This window comes from Callithrix jacchus, chromosome 14 (assembly GCF_049354715.1).
Source record: "Callithrix jacchus isolate 240 chromosome 14, calJac240_pri, whole genome shotgun sequence".
Taxonomy (NCBI): domain Eukaryota; kingdom Metazoa; phylum Chordata; class Mammalia; order Primates; family Cebidae; genus Callithrix; species Callithrix jacchus.
The window spans coordinates 51,530,454-51,557,217 of NC_133515.1; the positions used below are offsets into that span (position 1 = coordinate 51,530,454).

At 40.1% G+C, this 26,764-nt stretch overlaps 1 protein-coding gene across 1 annotated transcript in view; it reads left to right on the forward strand.

Annotated features, from left to right (window-relative positions):
- Window positions 1-23,470, forward strand: part of LOC144579123 (uncharacterized) — a 137,260-nt gene extending 113,790 nt beyond the window's left edge. The window contains exons 3-4 of the mRNA XM_078348364.1: window positions 7,070-7,175; window positions 21,316-23,470. Of these exons, the coding sequence (XP_078204490.1) occupies window positions 7,070-7,139 (70 nt within the window). The 3' untranslated portion in view covers window positions 7,140-7,175; window positions 21,316-23,470. The remainder of the gene's footprint in view (window positions 1-7,069; window positions 7,176-21,315) is intronic.
- Window positions 23,471-26,764: the final 3,294 nt, after the last annotated feature.

The window sequence follows — 26,764 nt, forward strand, 5'->3', positions numbered from 1 at the left end:
TCCTCCGCTTGTGTGGATTGTTCATATCTTTGGCCATTTGTCAAAATATATTTTTCCTATAAATGTATTTCATTTCCTTAACAGTTATGGAAACACAACTGTGCAATTATTGAAAAAATTTAGGATGGCATCAACAAGCATATTGAAAAACTACAATGTATAAGACATTGTTCTGGGTGCTATGAGGGGGTCAGAGAACTGCAGCATCGTAGCAAAAGAATTCAGTCTCTAACGGGTTGAACAATGTAAGTAAAAAAAAAATGAAATAACAAAAGGTTATACAATAGGGCTTTTCACCTATGGAGATTATGTCCTTAAGAACTTTGTGTCCAGGGATTTGTGGCTCAAGAATTTAAACCCAGATGGTGAGAATCAGCTTAGGGGAAATAATGTTTGGAGTACACTTCTGAAAGCCATTAGAAATGTATTTTCTTATACTGAAGAAAATATGAGTTTCATACATCTGAAATCAGTAATCATGACTACAACATGGATAGTCAACCATTTACCATTTCATACTCACTAGAAAGATACTTTTCAGGACCTTCTTTTCTTATAAATGATTCTGTAGGCCTGCTAAAAATATCCACAGTGAGAAGAGTTCCTGATGAGGTTAGTCTTCCTCTGAACATTCATGGTCTTTTTTATTTTATGACATGGTGCTTTCCATCAGACACACCATTGTCCTGCCCATATCCCTTATACATTAAGGGCCTCTTAGGCAAGTATCTGTGATTCTTTCAAAAGGCTTTTTCTGGCTGCAGGAGCAAACTTGGTCAGGAACAGGCTAGAAGTACTGGAGAGTTAATGTCTTTGGGAGCAAAAGAGTTAGTGATGGACGTACCAGCTCTCACTCCTCAGGAGGACCAACTCGGAGGAGGGCACGTCACAGTGTTCCAGGGATCTCTAGAGGGATGGAGCCCCAGTTGACCACAGCAATTATGTGTTAATACTCTGCATTGATTTCTTTGGATCATATCTAAATAAACTACTCACATTAAAATCCTTAAGAGTATGCATGTTGGGAGGCCCCAGCCTAAGACAGTTTGACTCCCACAACCTGGGACTTGCTTCCTAAATATCAGGGTCTGAGGGATATGTTTGGAGGCTTGAGGTGGAAAACCTTTGAGAATTGATCTCTTCTGATACCCAGAGTTTTGCAGCTTGGATGTACCCTTGGTAACTATACCAGGAACATGTATCTCTCCCCTTTTCTCCTCACAGATGCTGCTGAAAGTACTTTCAAAGTCCAGGATTATTACTGATTGTCTTACTTGGTCCTGCCCAAATCTTCATTTCAAAAATCTCTTCATCTCTGTTTTAGTTCCTTTTCTATTTCTAACCTCCATTTCTTTTCCCCCCCCCCCCAGCTATCCACAGAAGGAATGATCTGCAATGTACACATGCCAGGACAGAAATTCTACAATTGCTAATAAAATGGAAACCTATATTATGCCCAATAAAATGTCATAGTTAGGGAGTTTGAGCTGGAGTGTTGAAAAGGAAGTAGAACTATAGCTGGGGTAATCAGGAAAGGCCTCCCAGGGAAGGGTGGGACCCCTAATCTAGTCCCATCTCCCATTTCACAGGTAAGGAGACTGAGCTCTATAAGGTTAAGCTACTTGTCCAGGGTCCCACAGCTCGCAAGTGTTGAGCTGCCTCCTTCACCCCTCAGCTCCTTCTGTGTTCCACCCTGGGCTGCCCACTCACCTTTTGTCCAGAGGCAGCCTCGCCTCTGCATTTGTCTTTTGTTGGCCTTGAACTTTACCATGATGACTAGGCCTGGAAAAGAGTGAGAACAAATAGCACATTCTCCTAAGCACTGTCCACAATATCAGCTGTCCTAAGAAGATTTTGAATATGGGTTGAAAATATTGTTTTTGTGTTAAATCTTGGAAAAAATTCTAGTTGCATGGAATTTTTTTCTCCAGAATTAATCATGAGTAGCATATTCTTTAGCCTTGTTCTTTGGCAAAGAAGAAAACAAAATAGCCATTGTAGGGCTCCTTTGTTTGGACTTGGGGACCTGTGACGTTGCTCACTCCTCCCACTGAGCAGCCTGCAGATATTGGTCTCTTTGGAGAGCACTGAGTGGCAGGACTCGCTGAGTAAGCTCTTCCCCAAATTAAACTTGATTCCGAGGAGACAATTCCTCTAACTGTTCTTGAGCTTTCTTGTCTCATATACTCTCAATAAGTTCTTCCAATTTCTGTTTTTAAACTAACAAGAAAAAGAACAGCACATTCCTTTTATATTTGTGCAAATGAAGGGGAGGCAAGTTGCTGGGGAAACTCTAGCAAACGTCTTTTGATATGTAATTTGAAGGATTTCCTACTGAAGTCCTGAAATATGAATTAAAATCATGCATTTGCTTTTGTCTCACATTTCAAGATCATAATCTTAGTGCTTTCTATAGACTGTGAGATCAATATTCTAAGAATGAGTCTGTCTTTATTAACCTCCGATAATAGTGACTCAGGCATAATTGGGATCCATTAAAATACAACCTTCTCTTCCCACATCATCCTTTGTTTTAAAGTGGGACATCATTAGCTCACTTAGTGTTCACTATAGAACAATGCTATTCACCACAAAGGCATTTAATTAGAAAGCTAATTTCCCTTCATGTAAAATTTCAGGCAATTCAACGTCAGCTGAACGATACACTGACAGTAATATTATGCACTGTACTGCTCTCATTTTCTGCACTGATTCATGTTTGACTTGAATCTAATCGTGCATGTCCCACTTACTACAGAAAACACCACTTTTGGCAAGGATTTTGAGCCCCTGGAGTGGTTCCGCTGTCAGGTGTGGATGTATGATATCCACAAAGGCCTCCTAAAACTAGCCTCAGAACTTGCCTTATACTTAGTATGTGTAGTCAGTCCCTAACTAAAAAATGAGTACCACCTCTATTCCATTTCTCTCTCCCTAAGATCACCCCACCACCAGAGTCCCTACTTCTCCTGTAAGGGAATCACTGTAGAAAAAATTAGAGGCTCGAGAAAATCAGAAGTTCATAAGTGAGAAAGGAAAGAAATTATAGGAAGCAGGAAGAGCTCTGGGGAGCTGTTTTCAGAAGCAAACATCCAGCTAGGAACGGGCCTTCTTTTTGGTAAGCATTCCCTTGAAATCAAACAAATAACAAAGAAAACAAAAACAAGGAAGAAAAAGCCTCCAGGAGAGCAATGTGATCATCCATCATTCTCATCTTAGTATGGTTTTTGTTCAGCCAGATTGCTTTCCTTCTTATAAACCAGATGTACCAAGAAGATAGAATTTTGTTTGCTGGGGAAAGAAAAGTAGATAATTCTAGAACATGGCATACTTCTAGAAGTGGGATGGCGTGTGTGTGTGTGTGTGTGTGTGTACACAATCAGGTCACAGGACCTCCTAGGAAAGGTGTAGAAATGAGGTAGAAAAATGCCCAAAGCAAACATCACTAATTTTAACATGAGACCCAAGCAAGAAAGCATTAACATTCTGCCCTCTTGCCCTCTCTTCCTCCTCATCTCCTTCTCTTTCCATTTTAGTTTTGAGTTTATAGCCCTTGCACCCAGGAATAAAAATTTAAACTTATATTATTAGTATGACAGTTCATCAATATTATTCATTAAATTGGCCTTTCAAGGAATATACTAGAAACCTAATTGCAATAGTGATTAATAATCATTATTAATGATTAACAATAATTATAACAACTTTTGTTATTATTCTTCTTTTCCCCCTCCTCTTCCTTCTCCTTATCAAAGCAATTTTGGGAAACTGTGTGCCAAGTTCCAAACTTGTACACTGCAACTCCTAGGCTTAACAATGAAAGAATTCAAGGGTAGCAGGCAAATGAGCAAGGCTTTTGGGTATACATGTGCAGGTTGGGCTCTGTACCTCAGGTTGGACCCTGTATCTCAGGGTCGACCCTGTATCTCAGGGTCAGACCACAGTCCTAGTCTGTGTTCTATTCTCCAGAATGAATATCTTGACTCATGGCTGCATCTGCAAGGAAGATGGGACAGCTATTCTCACTTGTACACAGGCTGTGGGCTGCCCGGGGCCCTGAGCTGAAGACAGGCCTGCTGCTGATCCCAAAGGCAGATGACCAGGGTTAGGACAGCATGCACAAAGAAGATCCTAAGCCTTTTTGGAGAAGTGCCAGTATCATCAGTAGGGAGTCTTAAAGTCAAGTTGGGGAATAAGCGTTCTGGGGAATGCTGAGAAGGAGAGGTACAATCAAGTGTGCAGGTTTAGGACTTCAGTCAAGGGGCTGCTTTTTTTTTTGCTACTCTCGGGCAGTTTTCACTGCTTACCTTCACCTCTGATGTCTTCAAGGCACTCCTTGGCTTGTGCCATTACTACTTAAGATTTTTAGAAAACCTGTCTGGTCATATGCAGCATCCTACTTGTATTGAAGGAACCCTAGAATTTCCTCTTTACCGCCACACATCTTTTAGTCTCTTATCTTTAGTGACTAAAGTAAAATTTGGTTCTTTAATAAGTAATCATACCTGTTTCTTGATTTGACCTGAGAACATCTTTAAACACATCTTGTTAGAAAGTGAGTTAAAGTGTGGCTCATTAGTCTGGAGCCTGTGAAGGATGTTACAGTTGTTGCAGATAGACAAGCAGGCTTTGTTTGCATCGAACTACAGCAATGTCTCATGCTCTTCCTTGTTCTCTATTTAGCACTTCATCTTCACCTAATCTCTAACAAAGCATGGTCTGTGGCAGGCAGCCTGCCGTAAGCATAGTGAATCAGCCTATCCTTCTGAAATGTGACAGCAGTGAGGAGTGTCTAAATATTTGTTTCAAATATAATCTATCCTGTAGTCCTCCAAATTCAAACACTTTCCCATTTAAAATATCCATGGCCCTATCATTCCTATGGTTTTTGCAGTAAGGGGGCATACAAATGAACTCAAGTATGGAAATTACCGCCAAGCTGGTATAAACCATATAACTGGTCCTTTAAGGGATAGTGTAGAGAACGAAGGGCACTCTATTTGGAGCAGGACTGCCACAGATGGTTATGTATATTGGTGGGGGTCCCTTGTGGTATGGATGGCTGCATATGAGGATAGAGTGGTTAGATGGATCAGGTTATCTACAGTAACAAACAGCCCCAGGCTCAGTGGTTCAACACAATGAAAAGTTCATTGTTTGCTCATGCTAGATGTCCAGTAGGCAGGGAGATCCAGGCCGAACAATTCCATATCAATATACGCTTCTACAATCAGCTGAGCCGGGAGAAGAAAGTATGATGAATCATGAAGGGGGTCTTAAAGCCTCTTCCTACCAGTGACACATGTCCCTTCTATTTCCATTTCATTGGTCAAAGCAAGTCATATGCCCACATCTGATTACAAAGGAGGCAGGGGTGTGCAATCTTACAACATATCCAGAAAGAGAAAAGAATGAGAATCTTTGGTACAATCCTAATGACTACCACTGGGGGATCCATTTGGAAGGACTCCAGTGCTACCTTTGTGTTCTAGTAGCAGCTCTCAACTGAGATCGGAAAAATGGTTTCTACATTTGTAAGTCTGGTAACCATCCTCACAAATCAGGTACCTTATTTCCAAAGGTAGGTGTTGTGAATAATTTTCTAGAGGGAAGAGCAGTAAGTCCTAACTCCTCTAAGCAGGTTCACTATATTCCTTTCATGTTTAAAATAAGGTATTCCCTAAAACACAGACACTATTATTGAGAAACAGTATAAATAGCATAAGATTGATTCTCAGAGGCTCCAGAAATAAAACATGCTCTACATAGTGGACACTAACGATTGTCTGAAAAGCCTACCCTTTCTGAGTGCTGTCGTTCTCTTCCACATTTGAGCCATATGTTAAAAGTGATGGGATCCTGGCAGCCATTCTCTTCAACATGATCCTGCTTCTAAGACAGAACAGATTGGTCAGAGTAGACATCTGCTGGGCAAGAGTCTCTTTCCTAGGAATTCCGAGTTTGAACAAATAGAAACAACCTCAGAAAACAAATAGTTTGGACTAATTGGTCTGGGTTTTCTGCTGATTGGAAACGTGATATGTGACTGAGATTTTTAGTGCTCACTGACTTCCCAATGCTCATCTCATTTCCCAGTTCTCCTTGCAGTTAGGCTGAGGCCATGTGACGAATTTCTAGCCAATGGGAAATAGATAGAAGTGATTATAAGATAATTCTAGGCCTGGCTGTTGAAAATATTTCTCATCTCTTTTCACTTTCTCCTTCCCTACCACAGTGACCTTGGAGGCCACATGTTCCAAATCACCTAGTGATAGGATGGAGAAATGTTGCTCAGTCCATAGAAAATTGTGACATGAGTTAGGAAAAACATCTTCATGGTTTAAGATTTCTTTTTTTCCTTTGAGACAGAGCCTTACTCTGCCACCCGAGCTTGAGTGCAGTGGCATGATCTCGGCTCATTGCAACCTCCTCCTCCTGGGTTCAAGCAATTCTCATGCCTCAGCCTCTTGGGGAGCTGAGATTATAGGCATGCACCAACCACGCCTGGGTAATTCTTAGACAGGATGTTACCATGTTGGCCCAGCTGGCCTCAAACTCTTCACCTTAAGGGATCCGCCAGCCTCGGCCTCCCAAAGTGCTGGGATTACAGAAGTGAGCCTTCGCTCCCGGACAGGATTTATTTCTTACTTCAACATAATCTAGACTATCCTGACTAACATAAAACAAACACAAGAGTGGCTGTGTTTCACTGAGAAGCAAAGAAAAGTTGAGTTACGAAGAGGGATAAAGATGATGTTCATGTACAAAGAGGAGCAGAGTTGAGAAAGAGTCCCTGGGTCCTTCTAATTCCTGGTTCCAACCCCATTTTGAGGGAAAACTGCATTTCTTTCTTTGGCTTCTATGACTCTCTTGCATCCCTGTAAGTACCTTTTTTATTAAGCCTGTACCAAAGAGTTTCCATCCTTTGCAGACAAAAGAAGTCACAACTAACATTCCTCTTACCTCAGTGCTTCAGTTTATGTTTCACTCATAACACGAAGACAACTATATTAATAGGCATGGTTCTGGTTTAGATTTCTAATTCCTTCATGCCTTTTATTCTGTCTAGGAATGCCAAGAACTACAGCAAAATCTTGTCCAGATGTGATTCTACCATGCCATCAGCCCTGAAGACATAACTCCAGAATTACAGATTTTGCCTATTTATCCAAAATGTAAGTAAAGGTGGATAATCTTTTCAGTTTATTGGTTACAAATGACCAGCTGACAAGTTACTCAACTTCTGCAATTGTGGTGAAATTCTAGAGCTACCAAGACAGGGTCACTTGTCCAAGAACATCTAAGGGATTGATTGGCTCTTCAGAACCCGTGCCAACTTCCTTTCTGCAGGCGGGCTAAATAGTGGATACCTTTTAGAGAAGGGAAGCCATCATCTTAGGAAAAAACCTCTCTCTGCTGTGAACAAGCTGAGTGCAATCACAGAAACTGCAGACAAAAGAGCTTTTGATGACAGATACTTCTGATGCCTGGTGTCTTCAAAGGCATTCCAGGAAAGGTGAAGGAATAATTATGATTAACAATAACTCATATTTCTTCCAGGATGCTACTTATTGAACCAATGGAACACTTGAGAAATATGTCAGTGAGTCAGCTTCACCCCCAAGCTCTTTGCATTGAACTGAATAAATCCAAATGAATACATTCTGGGAGAGAAGTAAAGACAGTAGAATGTTGGTGGTAAAAGACATTTTATGGCTCCTTCATTTTCCACCTCCCTCATCCCACCTCCATATTTAAGTGAAATGAAATTATCAAGACTGATGAAGAAAATCTCAAGCATGCCTTTAGAAAAGATAAAACACTCAGATGAAGGAAAAATGCAGAAACACCACCAAAAATCAAGGAGAGTCATCTAAAACAATATGAACTTATAAATTTATATTGCAGCTTATACAATAAGAGCATATGCCAAAAGCCAGTTAAAACAATAATGGTTACAGATAAAAAGAAAGTTGGACTAGATGGTCTGAGGTCTTTTATTCAAAATTCCATGATAAAAGGACCATGCAGACTGATGTGGCAAAAGGGCCAAATTGGCTGTTGATGAAGTTTGTCCTATGATAATGGCACTGACATTCATTATTGTATTTTTTTTACTGACCTTAGAAGAGTTTATTAAAATATAGGTACAGTTTAAAGAAGAATTAAAAACCCAATACTGGCCAGGCATGGTGGCTTATGCCTGTAATCCCAGTACTTTGGGAGGCTGAGGTGGGCAAATTACTTGAGCTCAGGAGTTTCAGATCAGCTTGGGCAACATGGCAAAACCCTATCTCTACCAAAAATTAAAAAAAAAAAATTAGCTAAGCATTGTGCTGCATGCCTGTAATCCCAACTACTTGGGAGGCTGAGGTGGGGGGATTGATTGAACCCAGAAGGTGGAGACTGAAGTGAGCCAAGATCACACCACTGCACTCCAGGCTGGGTGACAGAGTGAGACCTCATCTAAAAAAAGACCCAAAAAACAAAAATCATAAAAAGCCCAATACCCATGCACTCACTACCTAACCTAGTTTAAGAATAAAATATTAACAAGTCCCACGCACCTGCCCCCAATAAACTCTCCTCTGTTTACATCCCATCCATGATTATCCAGAGGCTAACACTAATTTGCACTTTTAAAAATTTGCACTTTCATGTTAATAATTTCCTGCTTTCTTTATGGTTTTACCATCTATGTTTATATATCTAAACAATATGTTGATTCGTTTTGAAAATTTAGTAGTTGTGTAAAAAAAAAACAACCAGAGTTCTATTAGTTGCAACCTTAGCATCCACTTCTTTTTTTTTTTTTAATTTTTTATTGGATTATAGGTTTTGGGGTACATGAGCAGAGCATGCAAGACAGTTGCGTAGGTACACACATGGCAGTGTGCTTTTCTTTTCTTCTCCCCTTCACCCACATTTGGCATTTCTCCCCAGGCTATCCCTCCCCACCTCCCCCTCCCACTGGCCCTCCCCTTTTCCCCCCAATAGACCCCAGTGTTTAGTACTCCCCTTTCTGTGTCCATGTGTTCTCATTTTTCATCACCCACCTATGAGTGAGAATATGCGGTGTTTCATTTTCTGTTCTTGTGTCAGTTTGCTGAGGATGATGTTTTCCAGATTCATCCATGTCCCTACAAACGACACGAACTCATCATTTCTGATTGCTGCATAATATTCCATGGTGTATATGTGCCACATTTTTCCAATCCAGTCTATTATCAATGGGCATTTGGGTTGATTCCAGGTCTTTGCTATTGTAAACAGTGCTGCAATGAACATTCGTGTACATGTGTCCTTATAGTAGAACGATTTATAGTCTTTTGGATATATACCCAGTAATGGGATTGCTGGGTCAAATGGAATTTCTATTTCTAAGGCCTTGAGGAATCGCCACACTGTCTTCCACAATGGTTGAACTAATTTACACTCCCACCAACAGTGTAAAAGTGTTCCTTTTTCTCCACATCCTCTCCAGCATCTGTTGTCTCCAGATTTTTTAATGATCGCCATTCTAACTGGCGTGAGATGGTATCTCAATGTGGTTTTGATTTGCATCTCTCTGATGACCAGTGACGATGAGCATTTTTTCATATGATTGTTGGCCTCATATATGTCTTCTTTCGTAAAGTATCTGTTCATATCCTTTGCCCACTTTTGAATGGGCTTGTTTGTTTTTTTCCTGTAAATCTGCTTGAGTTGTTTGTAAATTCTGGATATCAGCCCTTTGTCAGATGGGTAGACTGCGAAAATTTTTTCCCATTCTGTTGGTTGCCGATCCACTCTAGTGACTGTTTCTTTTGCCGTGCAGAAGCTGTGGAGTTTCATTAGGTCCCATTTGTCTATTTTGGCGCCACTTCTTTAAGCATTTATGAGACCCCTTTCTGGGGAAGTTAGTGGGCAAGGTCATACACCAGTCCTAGGAAACACAGGGCTCTGTGGAGTCTGAGAACCTGCCAATGTTCCTAGGTGAGTCTGGTATTGAAGTCAGGCAGAAATATGATCAGAGGGTAGGGGATGCTCTCTATATTCTTAACTCGCCTCCAGGTCTCAGATGCAGGTTTAAGCAGAAACTCTGGTGAGGTGCAATGAATGTCCTCAACTAAGGCAAGCAGCAGAGTATGGAATAGAGAGCTGGAGCTTTTTTAGCAAATGGTCATGACACAGTAAGAATCTGGGCAAGCTCACTCAAGCATTCAATCCTGGGTTTGAAAAAGAGAGTAAAATAGCAGTGGAAACTTGGCTATGACAGCCACCAACATGTCTGTCTCTTGAGTCTTATGCCCCTCTGGAACAGTTGCCCTCTGTCTGTTGATAGCTGTCCTGGAATTTCTCTTCACTGTCCTTATGGGGATTCCTTTTGCCTTTCACCTGGGCTGGATCATGTGCTTATTGTATCGAAGATCAGACCACATAATTTGTGGGTTCAATGCAAAATGAAAACCTGGGGTCTTTGGTTTAAAAACTGTAAGAATTTCAAGATGACAACAGTGGAGTATTAAACCAAGTATGGGGTCCTTCTATGTGCAGAATCCTGTGTGACTATATGGGTCGATATCCACAAAGTCAGCCCTGTCTATATCTCATGTCTTCCTGTTTCCTAGTTTACTCTTTTTTAGTGGAACATATTCCCCAGTCATTTTTTTTGAGAAAGGGTGCCTGGGAAATAAGTTTTTGAGACTTGAATGCCTGAAAATATCATTGTTCTATCCTCATTCTTGAATGTGAGCCACTTTATTGTGTAACATTGCATTCTGAATTTTGCTCCCTGGAACTGTATAATTCACTAGCCCTGTTTGATTGATGGTTTGTCTGGGTATAAAGTTCTAGCTTGGAAATAATTTTCCTTCAGTATTTTAAAGGTGTTGCTCCCTTGTCTTGTTTATAGTGCATTGCTGAGAGTCTGAAATTATTTGGATTCTTAACTTTGTGTGTGTGACTTGTTTATGCCTTTCTAGAAGCTTACATAATTTTCTTTTTTCCCCAGAGTTCTAAAAATTTACAACATGCCTTTATCAGGGTCTGTTTTCATCCATATAGGCCCTTTAGTTCTAGCAATTGCTGTTCATCAGTTCTGATAAATTTTATTCAATTATTTCATTGATAATTTTTTCTGCTACATTTAGGTTTTCTGGAGCTCTTTTTTTTTTTTTTTTTTTAATTTTTTTATTGGATTATCGGTTTTGGGGTACATGAGCAGAGCATGCAAGACAGTTGTGTAGGTACACACATGGCAGTGTGCTTTGCTTTTCTTCTCCCCTTCACCCACATTTGGCATTTCTCCCCAGGCTATCCCTCCCCTCCTCCCCCTCCCACTGGCCCTCCCCTTTTCCCCCCAATTCTGGAGCTCTTATAATTTGGATAGTGAACCTTCCAGAACAGACCTCTCATTTCCTTACCCTTTCTCTCCTCTGTCTACTCTTTGTTCTACTTTCTGAGAAAATCCTTAACCTACTTTCCGAGAAAATTTTTAATCTTACATTCTAGTCTTAAATTTTTTAATTTCATGACTTTAAATTTCTAAGAGCTCTTTTTTATTCACTAAATGATCTTTTTTATACCATTCTATTTTCTTTCATATATGCAGTATCTGTCTGTTATCTGAAGATATGGGAAATCTTGTTTGTTTTCCTCTACCTGAATAATCTCTATTGCTTCATATTGCCTTTTCCTTGTATTTATTTAGGTCTCTATCTTTTTCAGTGGGGACTGTCCTCAGATATCTGGTGTATTACTTCATTCTCCTTCTGCTATAAGAGCATACCCGAGACTGGGTAATTTATAAAGGAAAGAGCATTAATTGACTCACAGTTCTGCAGGGCTGAGGAGGCCTCAGGAAATTTTCAATCAGAGCAGAAGGGGAAACAAACATGTCCTTTCTCACAACAGGCAGGAAGGAGAAGAATAAATGCCCAGCAAAGTCGGGTGGGGTGGGGAAGCCCCTTATAAAACCATCAGATCTCATGAGAACTAACTCATTGAGATCAGAATGGGAGAAACCACCCCCATTATTCAATTATCTCCACCTGATCCCTTCCACAATATGTGGGAATTATGGGAATTACAATTCAATGTGAGATTTGGGTGAGGACACAGCCAAACCACATCATTCGGTAATCCTTGGTTTTCTGCACTAAAAAATGCTGATTAAAAGCACTAGACAAGTGGGCAGGGCTTGTTGACTTTGAACTTAAGGATAATCCAGATGTACAGTTTCTTGGCAGACCTCTGAAGTGAGTGTCTTTACTCCTTTTTTTTTTCTTGTTCTTGTCAGATTCCCCAGAGAATTTTCTGATCGCCTGCCTGGTAGATGAGGGCTTGACTGAGAAACAGGTGAAAGAAAAGGGGTGGGGAGTCAGAATATATGAACTCATTTCTCCCCTCAGTAGGAAGTCCTGTTCTCAACCATACCTACAAACACAAAAACTCCAGACTTCTGTTGGGACAGGGGAGCAACATTTACCAAGCACCATGAAGAGTAAATAGGCAGCTAGGAATCCAATTGCTTCTCAAGTTATTTTTCTGCTTTATTTAATTCCCAGGTGTACCTTATGCTGCCAGTTCCTGAACTTTTTGAAGATTCCGTGGTTTGAAGCCAGCTTAGGACTCAGCTTTTTTGGCTTGTTCATCTGCTTTCCAGCTTCCAATGCTGTGTTGTTCTTATCTTTCCTATTTTTCCTATACTGGAATGTTTGTCTTTTGTAAAAATTTGGTTTTACTTAAGTAAAAATTTGGTTTTAGGTACTTCGGGAGAAAGTGAAATTAGATATAGTCGTGCTCCCTTATCTGTAGGGCATACGTTCCAAAACCCCTGGTGGATAACTGAAACCAGCAGAGAGTACTAAACCCTATATAAACTGTATTTTTTCCTATACATACCTATGATAAAATTTAATTTATAAGTTAGGCACAGTAGGAGATTAATAGAAATAACTAAGAATAATTATATAGTATTATAAAAGTTATGGGACTGCCTCTCTCAAAACATCTTATTGTACTGTAGTTACCCTTCTTGTGATGCTATGAGATGAAAAAAAGCCTACGTGATGAGATGAAGAGAGGTGAGTGATGTAGGCATTGTGATATAGCATTAGGCCACTATTGACCTTCTGACAGTAGGAAGGAGAATCATCTGCTTCAGGTGATTCTAGTTCATTAAGTCATGACGATGTTGATGGTTGGATGTCAGGAGCAGAGGATGTTGAGGACTAACAGGCAGGTAGCATATTCGGCATGAATATGCTGGGCAAACAGATAATTCACGTTCCATGCTAGACAGAATGAAACAGGGCAAGATTTCATTATGCTACTCAGAAAGACATGCAATTTAAAACTTATCATTGTTTATTTCTGGAATGTTCCATTTAATATTTTCAGACTGCAGTTAACTGGGTCAGCTAAAACCACAGAGAGCAAAACTCCAGATAAGAGAGGACTACTATACATACCTTCAATTCACTGTCTTAACTCAGAACACTGTTGGCTTTTTGAACAGTCTTTTTAGAACCAATTGTACCTCTTTTATACTTATTCAAATGTACTGATGATGAAGTCAGTGCATTGGCTGGCAATGACAGCTAAACTTCAGATCCAGGCATGGCTTCTGCTAGGGGCTTAATTGGAAAACATCTATGAGATTCCTGCTCAGCACTTTCTCTTCTTCTCCAGAAGCCCCTCTGCATGGCCCACCTCATTCCTCACATGTTCTTATATGATCCTATATTTTGGTCAGAGTTGATTGGTGTAGGGACAGCTATTACCCAGGGTGGATATGACTCTATTCTCTTGAGATTCTTGGATATTGACCAAACTGACCACCAGGGGAGTCACTCTTTGGTGGCAAACGCTAAGATGTATGTTCTCCTCCCTTCCTGTCACTCAGATTTTGTTACTGGGTCAAGTTTGCCTACATCACTCTTTCTTCAAGATATGTTATCCCTTAAAGGCTTCCTCAGGACCCCCTTTTCCCACATGAGAATAGATAACCAACGTAACCAGTTTATCACATAAATCTAAATTCCAGCTTTTGAGTTTAAAGTTAGGACATCCTCTCCCACTATATCCATTTTCTCATATCCATACACTCCTTCAAAAAATACTTAACAAAAACAAATTTTGTTTTACCCCGTCCCCTTCCAGAGACTTGGTATATGTCAAAGCTAAAGTGACAGAAGGGGACCTTTAATAATGCCACTCAAACATACATGCAAGGGGATAGACTAGGCAGAGGTTAATCTGGGTACTCTGAGATGTCAGACTACTTTGCTTTCTACCACTGCAGCTTGCAGTGGTAGAAAACCCTTTAAGTCCCATATCTTTGGCATGGAACAGGCTCCACTGAAGAGAGGGATCTCCAAAAGAGGCGACACCAGAGACCAGAGGTATTAAGCGGAAGTACCGAGATCCCACCTCCTATATACTGATGTCTCATAACAATGAGACAGTACAAACACTATTTAAAGAGGGGTGGGGGGTGGGCTTAAAATGTTTGAGTATTAAAATGTAAATTTCACAAGTAATTACAATTTTCCCTTCAGGGAACTCTTGGCAGAGTAAAATAGTATTGGCTTTGGATCCAAAGGGTTTTGAGGTCTAGATTCAAATACCATGACTTTGGGCAGGTTATTTGATCGCTTTTGCCTCCATGTCTTCATATGTGAAATGAGGATTGAAGACACACAGATGAAAAAAGATCCTGTAAAAGGTGCCTGGCATATGGTTGAACCCTATAAATATAGATTCTTTCCCATTTTTCTCATCTGCTATTGAAAGCAATAAGATAATAGAGTTTGTTTTGCACAGCAAATACATATTTCCAGGAATGTTTAAGTAGGACACATCAGCAAAGGCGAAGATGACCTATCACAGGCCTCGGGGATCTTTGAGTACTCCTTACAGATTTATATTTGAAAAGGGAAAAGTAGCTGGGAACCCCCATATTTGTCAGGCATGGTGAAAACAGGTTGTTTTGTTTTGTTGTTTTGTTTTGAGACGGAGTCTCACTGTGTTGCTGGGGCTGGAGTGCAATGGCTTGATCTTGGCTCACTAAAACCTAGGCCTCCTGACTTCAGTCGATTCTCCTGCCTCAGCCTCCTGAGTAGTTGGGACTACAGGCATCCGCCACCACACCCGGCTAATTTTTTTTTTTTTTTTTTAGTAGAGATGAGGTTTCATTATATTGGCCAGGCTTGTCTTGAACACCTGACCTTGTGATCCGCCCACCTCAGCCTCCCAAAATGCTGGGATTACAGGCATGAGTCACTGCACCCCGCCCAAAAGAGGTTCAAATGAACTTTTTGGGGTGAGGGGACGGGTATGTTTATTTTAACTATCAAGTCCCTGATCTCAATGCATTTGAAATAGAAGCTACACATAATATTCATTTTAATTTACTAACATGTTTGAGTCACTGATCCCTTTGACAATGGCCCCAGAGAAATGCGTGTGTGTATTTGTACTCATATAACCACACTTTACAAGGAGTTGGCCCATCCCCTGAAGCCAAGGACACCCCAGGAATAACTTTGACCTACAAAAGTACTTTGATTTCGCCGCATCCTCCCCTTCCTTCGCACTCCCACACTACCTGCCGCCAAGTAAAGAGACTGGCTAGCGCCCCGGCTCCGCGAAGGCTGGATTTTAGAGGTGGAGTTGGCGGCGGGGATGGAGTTGGGAGTGGGGACGGGGTGCCCCTGTCAGGGCAGCGCGCTCTCCCCTACCCGCTTCTGCTGTTCACCCGGGAACGAGGGACAAGGGTGAGTCACGCGGCAGTAACCCACAGCACGCGCACTGGGGGACAACCTGACACAGCGTGGGCGGCGTCCCCGGGGGCGCAGTGACTCCCACCTCCCGCGTCCTATGGGGAGGCGAGGAGAGAGGGAGCAGACTGAGCAGAAGGAAGGATCCCGCCTTTTGGGAGAACTGAGGGTTGACAGCGACTCTACCTACCAGTCGTGAGGACATTTTTCACTAGAACCTGGATTATTTCTCCCTTCTCCATCTTGCCACGCCCAGCCAAGGGACTTCTTGGGCTGCGCAGGGACAGAAAGGAGCTGAGAACCCCCATATTTGTTAGGCATGGTGGAGGAAGGTTTAATATGGACATTGTTTTAACAACGAAGTCCCTGATTCCAGTGCATTTAAAATATAATCCACACATAATACCAATATTAACTTGGCGACGTTTTTGAGTCACTGATTCCTTCAATGCCTGCTCAGCAGTGGGCAGGACTCTCAGAGCCCGCAGGCCTGAAGCAGCGATGGGGGACCCGCCCCTGCGGATTGCACAGGAATTACCCGCAACAGCCCAGGAGTGCTGGCCACGCACGCGAAGAGTGGGGCGGGGATGGTGCCCAGGCTTGCAACCTCAAATCCTTTAGGGGTAGGTTCAGCGCTATAGACGCCGGCAAGAGTCAAGGGCTGAGCTGGGCTTTGGCGATAAAGGAGGTGGCCCCACTCCCTGCGTGGTATGAGTCCCAGGACAGGTGATTATCATCTCTGTGCCTTTTCCCCACCCCCAGATCTAAAGGGAGAAGAAGACCAGCTGTTCTGCAAGCTGTTCAGTGTGCAAAAGACCCAAAGCACACACCCCCAGGCTATTTGAGTTAATAAATAACAAAAAACTGCATTCTTAAATGGGGGGGGAGTTACATAGTTGCATTTTTTTTAATAAGATAAAAAATAAGTCACACTTATCCCTGAGGATTAACATGCTTTCTCTGTTTTACTCTCCCACCCGCGGAAGTGGGTGTTTTTGCCTCTCCATTTATAAATGAAAAAACCGGCTCTGAGGGGTTGTTCAAGGTCACACAGTTAATAAGTGACAGAATCAGGGCCTGAAGCAGGCTGACCCCCAAGCTGGTGTCCTTTGTTAGTGTTACGTTTCCCTGTCAGAGGTGAGGCAGAGGTGTCTTCATCACTTTTAGCAAAGAGATCTGGCTCTTCTGTATACAAATAAAGATGTGACCTGCCAAGTTACCTGGGAAGCTGCCGCCTTCACTTCTTTTCAAACCACAATGTGTCATGCTCTGAGCTGTTTACAGTCTCTCTTATGAAATGGCTTGCTGGATTAAGATTGGAGTCTGCAAAACCAGATGTTTGTTTTCTTTTTTTTTAATCTAACTGGCCCTATGATATGGGCCTTACTAGCCTATGTTCAGACCAAGTGATCCACCCAGGTAGTACTAACAAATGCTGCACACGCCCTTCCAATAAATGAAGACCTTAAAATTACCTTGGTCATTTAACCTTCAATTCTCCAACCACGTTACAGGTATTTAATGAGCATCTCTGCCTTTCCATGCGCCAGTCTACTTTCTCCTCTGCCAGTTTTTTTTTTTCAAACATGATTCAGATCCAGTTAATTCTTTACTTTAAAACCCTCAGTGGTTTCTTATCATCTACAGACTGAGGATAAGACTTGTCACATGAGGCCCCTGCCTGTCTTTGCACCTCTTAAATTTGGAGTACAGGCAAAGTGAAACCCCAAGGTAAAGCCAAGTGTTTGATGTATCTGTAAGAGTACAGATTCTTGCCCTCAGACACCTCAAATCCTATGTGAGAATAACCACAGCTGAATGAAGTATAAATGCTTCACTTCTTAGCTCACATTTGACCCTGGAGAGTTTGGTATTCACTGAGAAATGCAGGCTGCTGAGAGTAAGGGGTTCAGAGTTCATTTCTTTCTATATAACCTATCTGTTTTGGAAAAAGAGCCTGGAAAGCTTTGGAAAAAAGTTGGAGAACTGGGAATAGAAAAGTAGGACCAAAAAAAAAAAGGAGAGAGAGAGAAAATGTAAATATTCTAGATCTAAAGGTCAATGCCACTGCTAGGTTCAGGCTTCAAAGTTGACTCTGGATTTCCTGGCAGCCAAGGCAAAAAAGGGGAACAGCGTACATTATTTGCACTTTACTGACAGAAAAGAAGAAATCTACCCATTTTTGAAAACAAGCAAATTATTTTATGGTGCTATTTTTAATCTTTCTTATCATTGCTTTTTAAATTATAAAGTTACTGTATGTCCTTTGTAAAAAATCCAAATAATACAAATATCTATAAGGTAAAAAGTGTATATCTCCCTTACCTATATAGCTCTATTCCCCTTATATAGAAGTAAACCATACCCCTGGAGACTGACAATTTATTTCTAGAGGGGTTTTGTTCTATGAAATTAAAAGTACTTACAGTTTACATAGAATTTGGGTTTTATTTGCTTGTTTTTAAAAAAAGTATTATATTAACTATATTCTTTGTAACTTGCATTCTCACTTTATGGTGTATCAAAGACATCCTTCTCTATCTCTATATAAATCTCTTCCATTTTAATGACTACAGTATTCTATTATAAAGAGGTAGCATAATCTATTTAACAGTTCTTCTATTTGTTTCTGATTTTACAGTTGTATACAATGAATATGCTTGTACATATACTTTTTTGTAGAAATCCATCTATATCATCAGCCTCTAGGACTATAAGATCACATCACTTACATATTTAAAATTTTGATGCACTGTCTGCACAAATTTATACTCTCACCAAGAGTGTCTGAGTGTGCCCATTTTTCCATTCCCTTGCCAGCACTAGATATCATCGACCTTTTTCATTTTCTGGCACAAACTTCTGAATGGAATTTCTCCTGGCAAGATCAACATATTTTAATCAAGAAAGGAGACCAATGAGACAGTCTCATTTTTCTTGTTCTAGGGTGGTGGTTTTGGGGCTGTGCTCTATAGAGCCCCAGGAATGCCGAGGGATAGGTATGAGGGAGCACAAAAAGAAAGACCTTCACCCTCTTAACCAGGGCAACTGAGTTTATCTGTTTTACATGTTGCAGTTTGGAATACAATTTTGTTTGAAGGTAAGATTCTGTTGTTTAAAAACAAGTTTGAAAATCACTGATCTGGGGCCTTATTTCTTACTGAATCATCATCAAATTGAAGAAGAATTAAAAATGTATTCCTTCAAGGCAAAGAAGAGATATGGAAACAATGAATCTTCAGCTGTAGCCAAAATATTCTCATTTATACACTGTGTGTGAGAATGTGTGCATCTGCAGATGTTCTTGTTCATGCTAGGAGGCCTCTCTCTGTTGCCCACCTGACATCCTGCCACCAATCCCAAAACATGATTTCCTCCAAGGTTTAGATGAAAATGCCACACACACACACACACACACACACACACCATCAGTGGGGATCATATCTTCTTTATTTGTATAAACTGGATGTCAGCTGCTCCTCTTTTCCTCTGAGACCTGGATAACATTTCATGGTAATGATCCTCTAACATTTCTGGGAGCTCCTCCTAGCCATAGGTTCTCAGGGCCTCCTCTCCCTCCTGCTTCCTTAGGTGCCCTCTTTAAGATCCATTATGTAAAACTCAGCTCCTTCTTTGGCAATCACACACACAAACAACAATAACAACAACAACGACAAACTACTCCTCTGCACAAAGTATCCTTGAAAAGAGTAAAATACTACAGACAGCACTTGGGGAAAGAGTCAAAGGAAGAAGAATTTGAGTCACAAGGATGGAAACTATTTCAAGATAGCATGTAAGCATCACGGGGTCCTTAGCCTACCACCAGTTCCCTTTCATCTCACTGGCTTTTCCCCCCTTTTGTTCTTTATCTCCACCCACTCCCCTCTGGATTGAACCAAGAACTTCTAATTATTTTTTCTATGAAATGTTGCAATTCTGCTCTCCCCAGCTTGTGGCCTCAACATCGTATGGCCAATATCTTCATAGTACTTGTCTTACAAAATGAAAAAAAAAAAAACTGTTTTTCATTAATACAAGTAGTGCTAAATAACAGAATAGCTTTAGACTATATTTTAGCAGAACGAGATGGTGTTTGTGTTATTACTAATTCCTCCTGCTTTATACATATATCAGTACTTCTTTTCAAGTAGAAACAAACATCTAAAAAGTTAGAGAGTGAGTGATCTGGTTACAACAAACTCTAAACCAGTATACCTCCTTGTTCAGAGGAGGCTGGGATTTGTTTTTGAGTTGTTGTATTGCTTTTGTCCTGTAATAATATTAGATATCTGGCCCCTCCAACCAAATGTTAAGTAGCCAAGGGCAAGAACTCTTTTTGTAGTGTTTAAATGCCGAAAGTCTCTGGCATCTGCTTCATAAATGTGTAATGAATAGAACAACCACTAATTATGTGACTAAAGAAAGACTAAGTGATAAATAAATGTAAGACCCTTGGATATTTTATGAAATATGGTAGATAATTCCTTGAAAAGGACATAACATTAGTAATTCTTTGAGAGTTCTGTTAAAACATTCAGATATATTTTCAACTTGTATTTATCTTTTAGGAGATCCATTGTATAAGACTGAACTACTCAAAATATTCACTACATCGTATTTCTTTTTGTACTGGCCTTTACTCTTCTAAAACTTATTTCCGACTTTTCCTATAAGCTAGATATTATTTTTGTTTATTCCCTTCCCATGTGGCCAGATAGGAAGGAAGCAGAGATGATTATCTATATCAATACAATATCTCCTGTTGCAGGGATCCCAAGAATAAAGAGTACTATATAAAGTAGCATGCTATGTAAACCAAGGCTTAAAACATCCTTTAGTGAACCATCATAAAATATCACTTGAAATTCCTACAGGATCTTCTGCCTGCTATGTTTAATTCCTAAATCTCATGTTATTAAAAGAAGTCTGTTTGCTCTTTTATCTACACTCCACATCATACAATTTTTTTTCATCAAAACTGGCTTAGTTTGGTGTAAGGAAACAGGAGCATATGACAACTTAGAATTTCTGATATTTGACCCTTTGCTGTACATTTAAGCTCATGAATAGTCCAAAGTTCAGAACCCAGGCCCAATTCCATTGTGGATATATATACCAGGCCAAGTTACACTGTGGATATGTATATATAATATATATAATCCAAATTAGTATATATAAATATATATAATCCAAATTAGTATATATAAATATATATCCTAATTCCATTGTGAATGTGTGTGTGTGTGTGTGTGTGTATCTGTCCTATTCTGCTTGTCTGGATGACAGCATTTTTGCCAAAACATTCAAATGAAAAAATTTTTAAGCAAACTTACTTGGTGTCATGTAAATAACACAGAATAATCATAACCAGCGGTTTCACTGCTAAAATACTATCCAGTCTCTCCCAAGTCTAGTGAAGAGCTTGACTTGCTTACTTGTTGACATTTGGCTCTTATCTGCTATTGTTCCAGTTGTCCAACTAAGGCACATTCATAAACAGGATGTGAGGACAAAATGAGTTAACCATTTTAACTTTTTCTTTCTGCAGTTCTCACAATAAATGTGATCAGTGAAGAGAAAAACATTGAAGATGTAAGAAGAGTGATTTGAGAGGTGGTTTAAGAGTCAGCACACCTGCGTTTGAATCCTGGTTCTAATGCTAGACAGCTGCGACCTTGGGAAAACTGTTTAACTTACTAAGTCTGTTTGCTCAGCTCTAAATTAGGACCAATACCTTTCTCATATTGTGACTGTGAGCACTAACTGCAAAATATGTATTTAATAAGTGGTAGCTGTTTTGTTGTAATTATTACCACAAAAGCCTCACTATGTGGGGCTTTGCCATCCTCAATTATTTTTTGTATTTGTGTCTCACTTTGAACTTCTTCAGAACACCTCTCTAGCCACCATTTTATTTTATCTTCACAGCAACCTTGTAAGCTAGGTATAACAGACATTATTAACCTCATTAAGAAACCAACAACTAGGTAACGTCAATGCATTGTCTCAGTCATCCAGTGTCTGGTCAAGTGGGGCAAGAATCCATGTCTAGTCCTTACCTTCATGAACAATCCTCCAATCTGCTCTCAGACAGCAACCACGGGGAGCTGTTAGAAGTACTGTGTGATCATGTTACCACCAGCCCCCTCCCCATCTCCATTTAGAATCCTTCAGTGGCTTTCCAATGCTCACAAGATAAAGGGAAAAATCCTTCATGTGGCCTGTGAGACACTGCAGGTCTGACCCAGTTCTCCACTCCTCTCAGAACATCCTTGCCCTCCTGAGACCCTTCTGGGCTGTGTTCCATAAACAGGACCCACCTCCCCACTCCGAGGTCCTCCTCTTCAATTCCTCTCTCTCCATGGAGAGAGGACCATATCTTCACATCCTTCAGTTTCAGCCCAACATAGCACTTTCTCAGGGAAGGCAGGCCTTGCCAGGCTATTGTTCTTCCCTTGTTATTTATGCTCATGCTTATGTTCTTTTTTTACGTAGAACTTGTCACATTTTGTAATGATATATTTGTGCAGTCATTTTTTCTGGTGTCTGTCATCACTAAACTGAAAGTGCCAAGGGAGAGAAACTGGATATATCCTGTCTCCTTAGAGTCACCTGATTTCAGCATAATGCCTGACACTTAGCATTGAAAATATGCCTGTTGAGTGAATTACACGTGTTGTTAGAGACAGAGAAAATAATGAGAAAAATAATTGCAAGTGAATCATAGTCCTTTTCTCTTTCTCCTTTTCCTCCTTCCCCTCTCCTCCTCCATCCCTCCTCCCCCCGACCCTCTTTCTCTCTCTGTCTCTCCTTTTAAAGTTCTTTTTTTTTTTAAACAGAGTCTCTGTCACCCAGGCTGAAGTGCAGTGGTGCTATCTTGGCTCACTGCAACCTCTGCCTCCCCGGTTCAAGTGATTCTCCTGCCTCAGTAGCTGTGACTACAGGCACACACCATTATGCCTGGCTAATTTTTGTATTTTCAGTAGAGATGGGGTTTCACCACATTGGCCAGGCTGGTCTGGAACTCCTAACCTCAGGTGATCTGCCTGCCTCGGCCTCCCAAATTGCTGGGATTACAGGTGTAAGCCACCACACCCTGCCTCCTTTTAAGTTTCTATTTGGAATCAGTCCAGAAAAAGACAGCCCTGACTCCAGGTCAGCTGAGCAAATGTCCATATAGAACATGAAAACCAATAGTCCTGTGACTTACAGCTTGGTCAAGTTGTACTCACCTGTTCTTCACAAGTGAGTGCAACCTCACCAAACTACAAATGAATACTTACATGCTTCCTCCTGCCTCCTTCCTTTCTCTTACTTCAGTTTCTGCCCTTACAAGGACACTTCAAATGCCTCCACTAGAAAGCAGAAAGCAAAATTTGGGGAGGGGAATTATTTGGGCACAAAAATTTATATTTATTTATAATCATTTTCTTTAAAATGTGGGCAGAAAGTGTGAGAAGAAAATACATGAGGAGAAATACATGAGGCATTGGAAATAGGAATCTATTCTAACGTCACTTTGCTGTAGGTCAGTGATTCCTCAACTTTTTTAGAGTTGGAACATTATCATCTATATGTGCTATTAGAAACAGAAAATAAGGAAAAGTAATTGCATGTGAATGATAGTCCTTTTCTCTCCCTCTCATTTAAGAATGTCATGATGTTCTCAAAATTCAATTCAATTAAAATCAATTTGTTTGAATGAGTCCAATGGTAAACTGATGTTGCAAGACCGTCAGCACGCTATGCTGAAATGCAAAAACGTAGATACTTCAAAGGAGCAGTGTTTGTAATTAAGGCCTCGTGAGGTTAGTACCTACCAGGTCACTTTTATCCACAGAAGAAGCAGGTCGGCATCTGTATATGTGGGACACTGCTACATCGAGGAAGGAATTTCCCATCAAAACCCATCTCAATATCTCTTTTTACCTCTGTCACTAATGCCTAATAAAACTCCACTATTAAAGGCTAGTTCCTTTCGAAAGTCAATATTGTTTGGTACCAGCTTTTATCAAAATCAAAGACATAAAGGATTGCAAGAGGCACCACCATTTTATATGCTACTAAGAAAGAAAAACCAAGAAAGAAAAACTAGTATAATAAGACGCCGTCAATTATGAGAAACCTTCCAATTTCAGAGATACTAAAATGTGAAAAACCTGTGTCTTGGGTTGTGCAACTGAAGCAATGAAGAGCTTGTACCATGAAATCAAATACACCTGATGGACATCCTGCTACTGCCATTTGATAGACGGGTTGCCTTGGGTGGGTTACTTCTCTGAATTCATTCCTTCTTCCCTGTGAAATAAAAATACTAGTACACACCTGCCTGGTTAGCAAGAATGACACGTTTAGTGCAGAACCCAGACATTAGTTAAGGTTCCAAAATGAAAACTATTATTGCTATTAAGGAACTATCCTCTAAAGGCAATTAACATTGGGCAGAGTAGTACACTGAGTTCTTACTGCTCATGCTTCCTTACCTACAGGGAGTTTTAAAATAAAACAGATCTCCATAGGTCCAGATATTTGACAAGAGATTTGTTTGTAGAGAAAGAGATAATACCAAAATTGGGAAACTGCCTGGGGAGGAAAGGCCTGGGGGCTAGGGTGGAGCTGGATCTAGAAGAAGAGGTCAGAAGGTACGGAAACCGAATGTTACTACTGTGTGCTTCAAGTTTTGCCCAAGATTGCTTCTGGTTTCAACTTGATTCAGATATCAAAAATGCACTCATAACTTTGATACAATATAGTACATGAAAGAAACTAATCACAAAATTGACATATTGTGTGATTCTATTTATATGAAATACACAGAGTAGGCAAATCCATAGAGACAGAAACTAGATTAGAGGTTTCCAGAGGCTGAGGGCAGAAGGGAATGGGGAGTGGCTGTAAAGGAATATGTGCTTTTTGGGGTGGATAAAAATATTCTAAAATTAGATTGCAATGATAGTTGCAAAACTCTTTGAATATCACTGAATTGCATATTTTTAATGGATGAATTTTATGCTATGTGACTTATACCTCCATAAAGAGGCTTAAAAAAAAGAACACTTCGTATGTTCTGTTATTTTGAAGTCTAGAACCAAAGTTTTTTAAAATTCCCTTTATTTTTTAAAACAATAAAATACCTGTACACCTAGAAAAATAAATATATCTAATTTATGATTGTTGTTAAAACTCATAAAATTCAGTTAAGGTTTTCATTTTACTTTTACCCATTACATGTAAAAATGGCCAATTTCTTTTTTTTTGAGATGAAGTTTTGCTCTTGTGACTCAGGCTGGAGTGCAGTTGTGCAATCTTGGCTCACTGCAACCTCCATAAAAATGGCCTATTTCAAACATAGTCTCCAATTTTGTGAGCCCCACAGGGTTTAGTTACATGGATTTAGCCTCTACGGTGAGCAGGTATGTCTTATGCAGTGGAGATGCAAAGGAGTTTCTCATATCCAGGGTGATATTCAAAATATTTTTAAATGGTTACATAGTTGGGCGCTGACCAATCAGTATGAATGACAGCTGGAGGCCCCTTAGTTGCTGGAGTTTAGAGGAATGGGGGATATAAGCCAGGGAAGTTGAAGGGGGAGGGAGTAGGGAGTGAGAGCACTTGGGAATCTCTAGTAGGGGTGCAATTAATAAGTGGCACAGGAGTTTTCACTATTTAAGCAGCTGGTTAGAACTCTTCTAAGGCATATCTGTCCACTGTATCTCCTGTGTTTCACCAGAATGCACACATGACTTTCCAAATGTGGCCTTAAAATCTTAGAAGTTCAGAGATTATCTACTCTACTCCTGACGTTTTATAGATGAAGAAACCAAGGTTGAGGGAAGGTGAGTGACTTGCTCAAGATGCATGAATAATGAGAGTCAGAATGAGTTCCCACATCTCCAAATCTCAATCCAGGTCACCTGAGGTGGGCAAAACATCCTCGTACCAAATTAACTTGCCCACTCATCATTTTTGTACCACTTCCAAATCAGACATTCAATTTACTTTCTATTTGTGTACATAAAAAATGTGTATATATTCTTCATGAGAGCAAAAGATCTTGGAAATGGAAAACAAAAGGGCAGTGGGTCCAGACTTCTGGTTAATTATTTGTAACTTATGTTAATGGAAAGCATGAGGGTATATATGTAGCACATCCCAACAGAATCCATGCATTGCTGGAAAAGCAAATTTGAAGAGAATAAATCAAAGTCATTTAAAGTAAAATATGCTGGCATGCAATCTCATCTTAACTTTTGTCTTTCTAGTTATCAAAAAGAAAAGATCATGAAAGAAAAAAAAAGAAGAAAAGGATTCTGTTCACCTCATAGCTTATTTAGAAAACTGCCAATAAAATAATGCAGGGAGACTTTTTGGGTACTTCAGATTTCATGTGTATTGAGGGAGAAATGAATATAGTAATTCATTCATATTTTCATAATAACTACTGATATTTGAATGGCCTTTTACGGTTTTAAGTGTTTTTCTAAGCACGTGGATCAAGACTATTGGCATGGGAAATTTATTATTGCTAAGTAGAAATGCAGCCTACAAAAATATTATGAACATTCAAGATGCTATTGTTTAAAAAGAAGTGTATTTGTGTGTGTATGTGCATGCGTGCACACACCCATACATATAAAATAATTGAGAGACATATTGAAATACTATCTGTTCTCCTTGATTGGTTAGATTATGAGTTCTTCTTTGGCATTTTTCTGAGTATTTTTCTGCTGTGTAAGTTGCTTGCTTTGAACATGTATTACTTTTGTCATTAGAAAAAAATTTAAAAGTGCTTTCATCAGCCTTTTATTCATGCATTTTTAACAACCACGTGAGGTATAACACCTCACTTTATAGAAGATGCTATTGAGGTTCAGAAGAACTGAGTGACCTACTGTTTGACAAGTAGCAAGTATTAGAGCTTGGGTTTTCATCTAGGCCATCTAATTCTAAACCTTATCCTTTTTCCTCTACAATATGACACTCAATTCTCAGAGCTG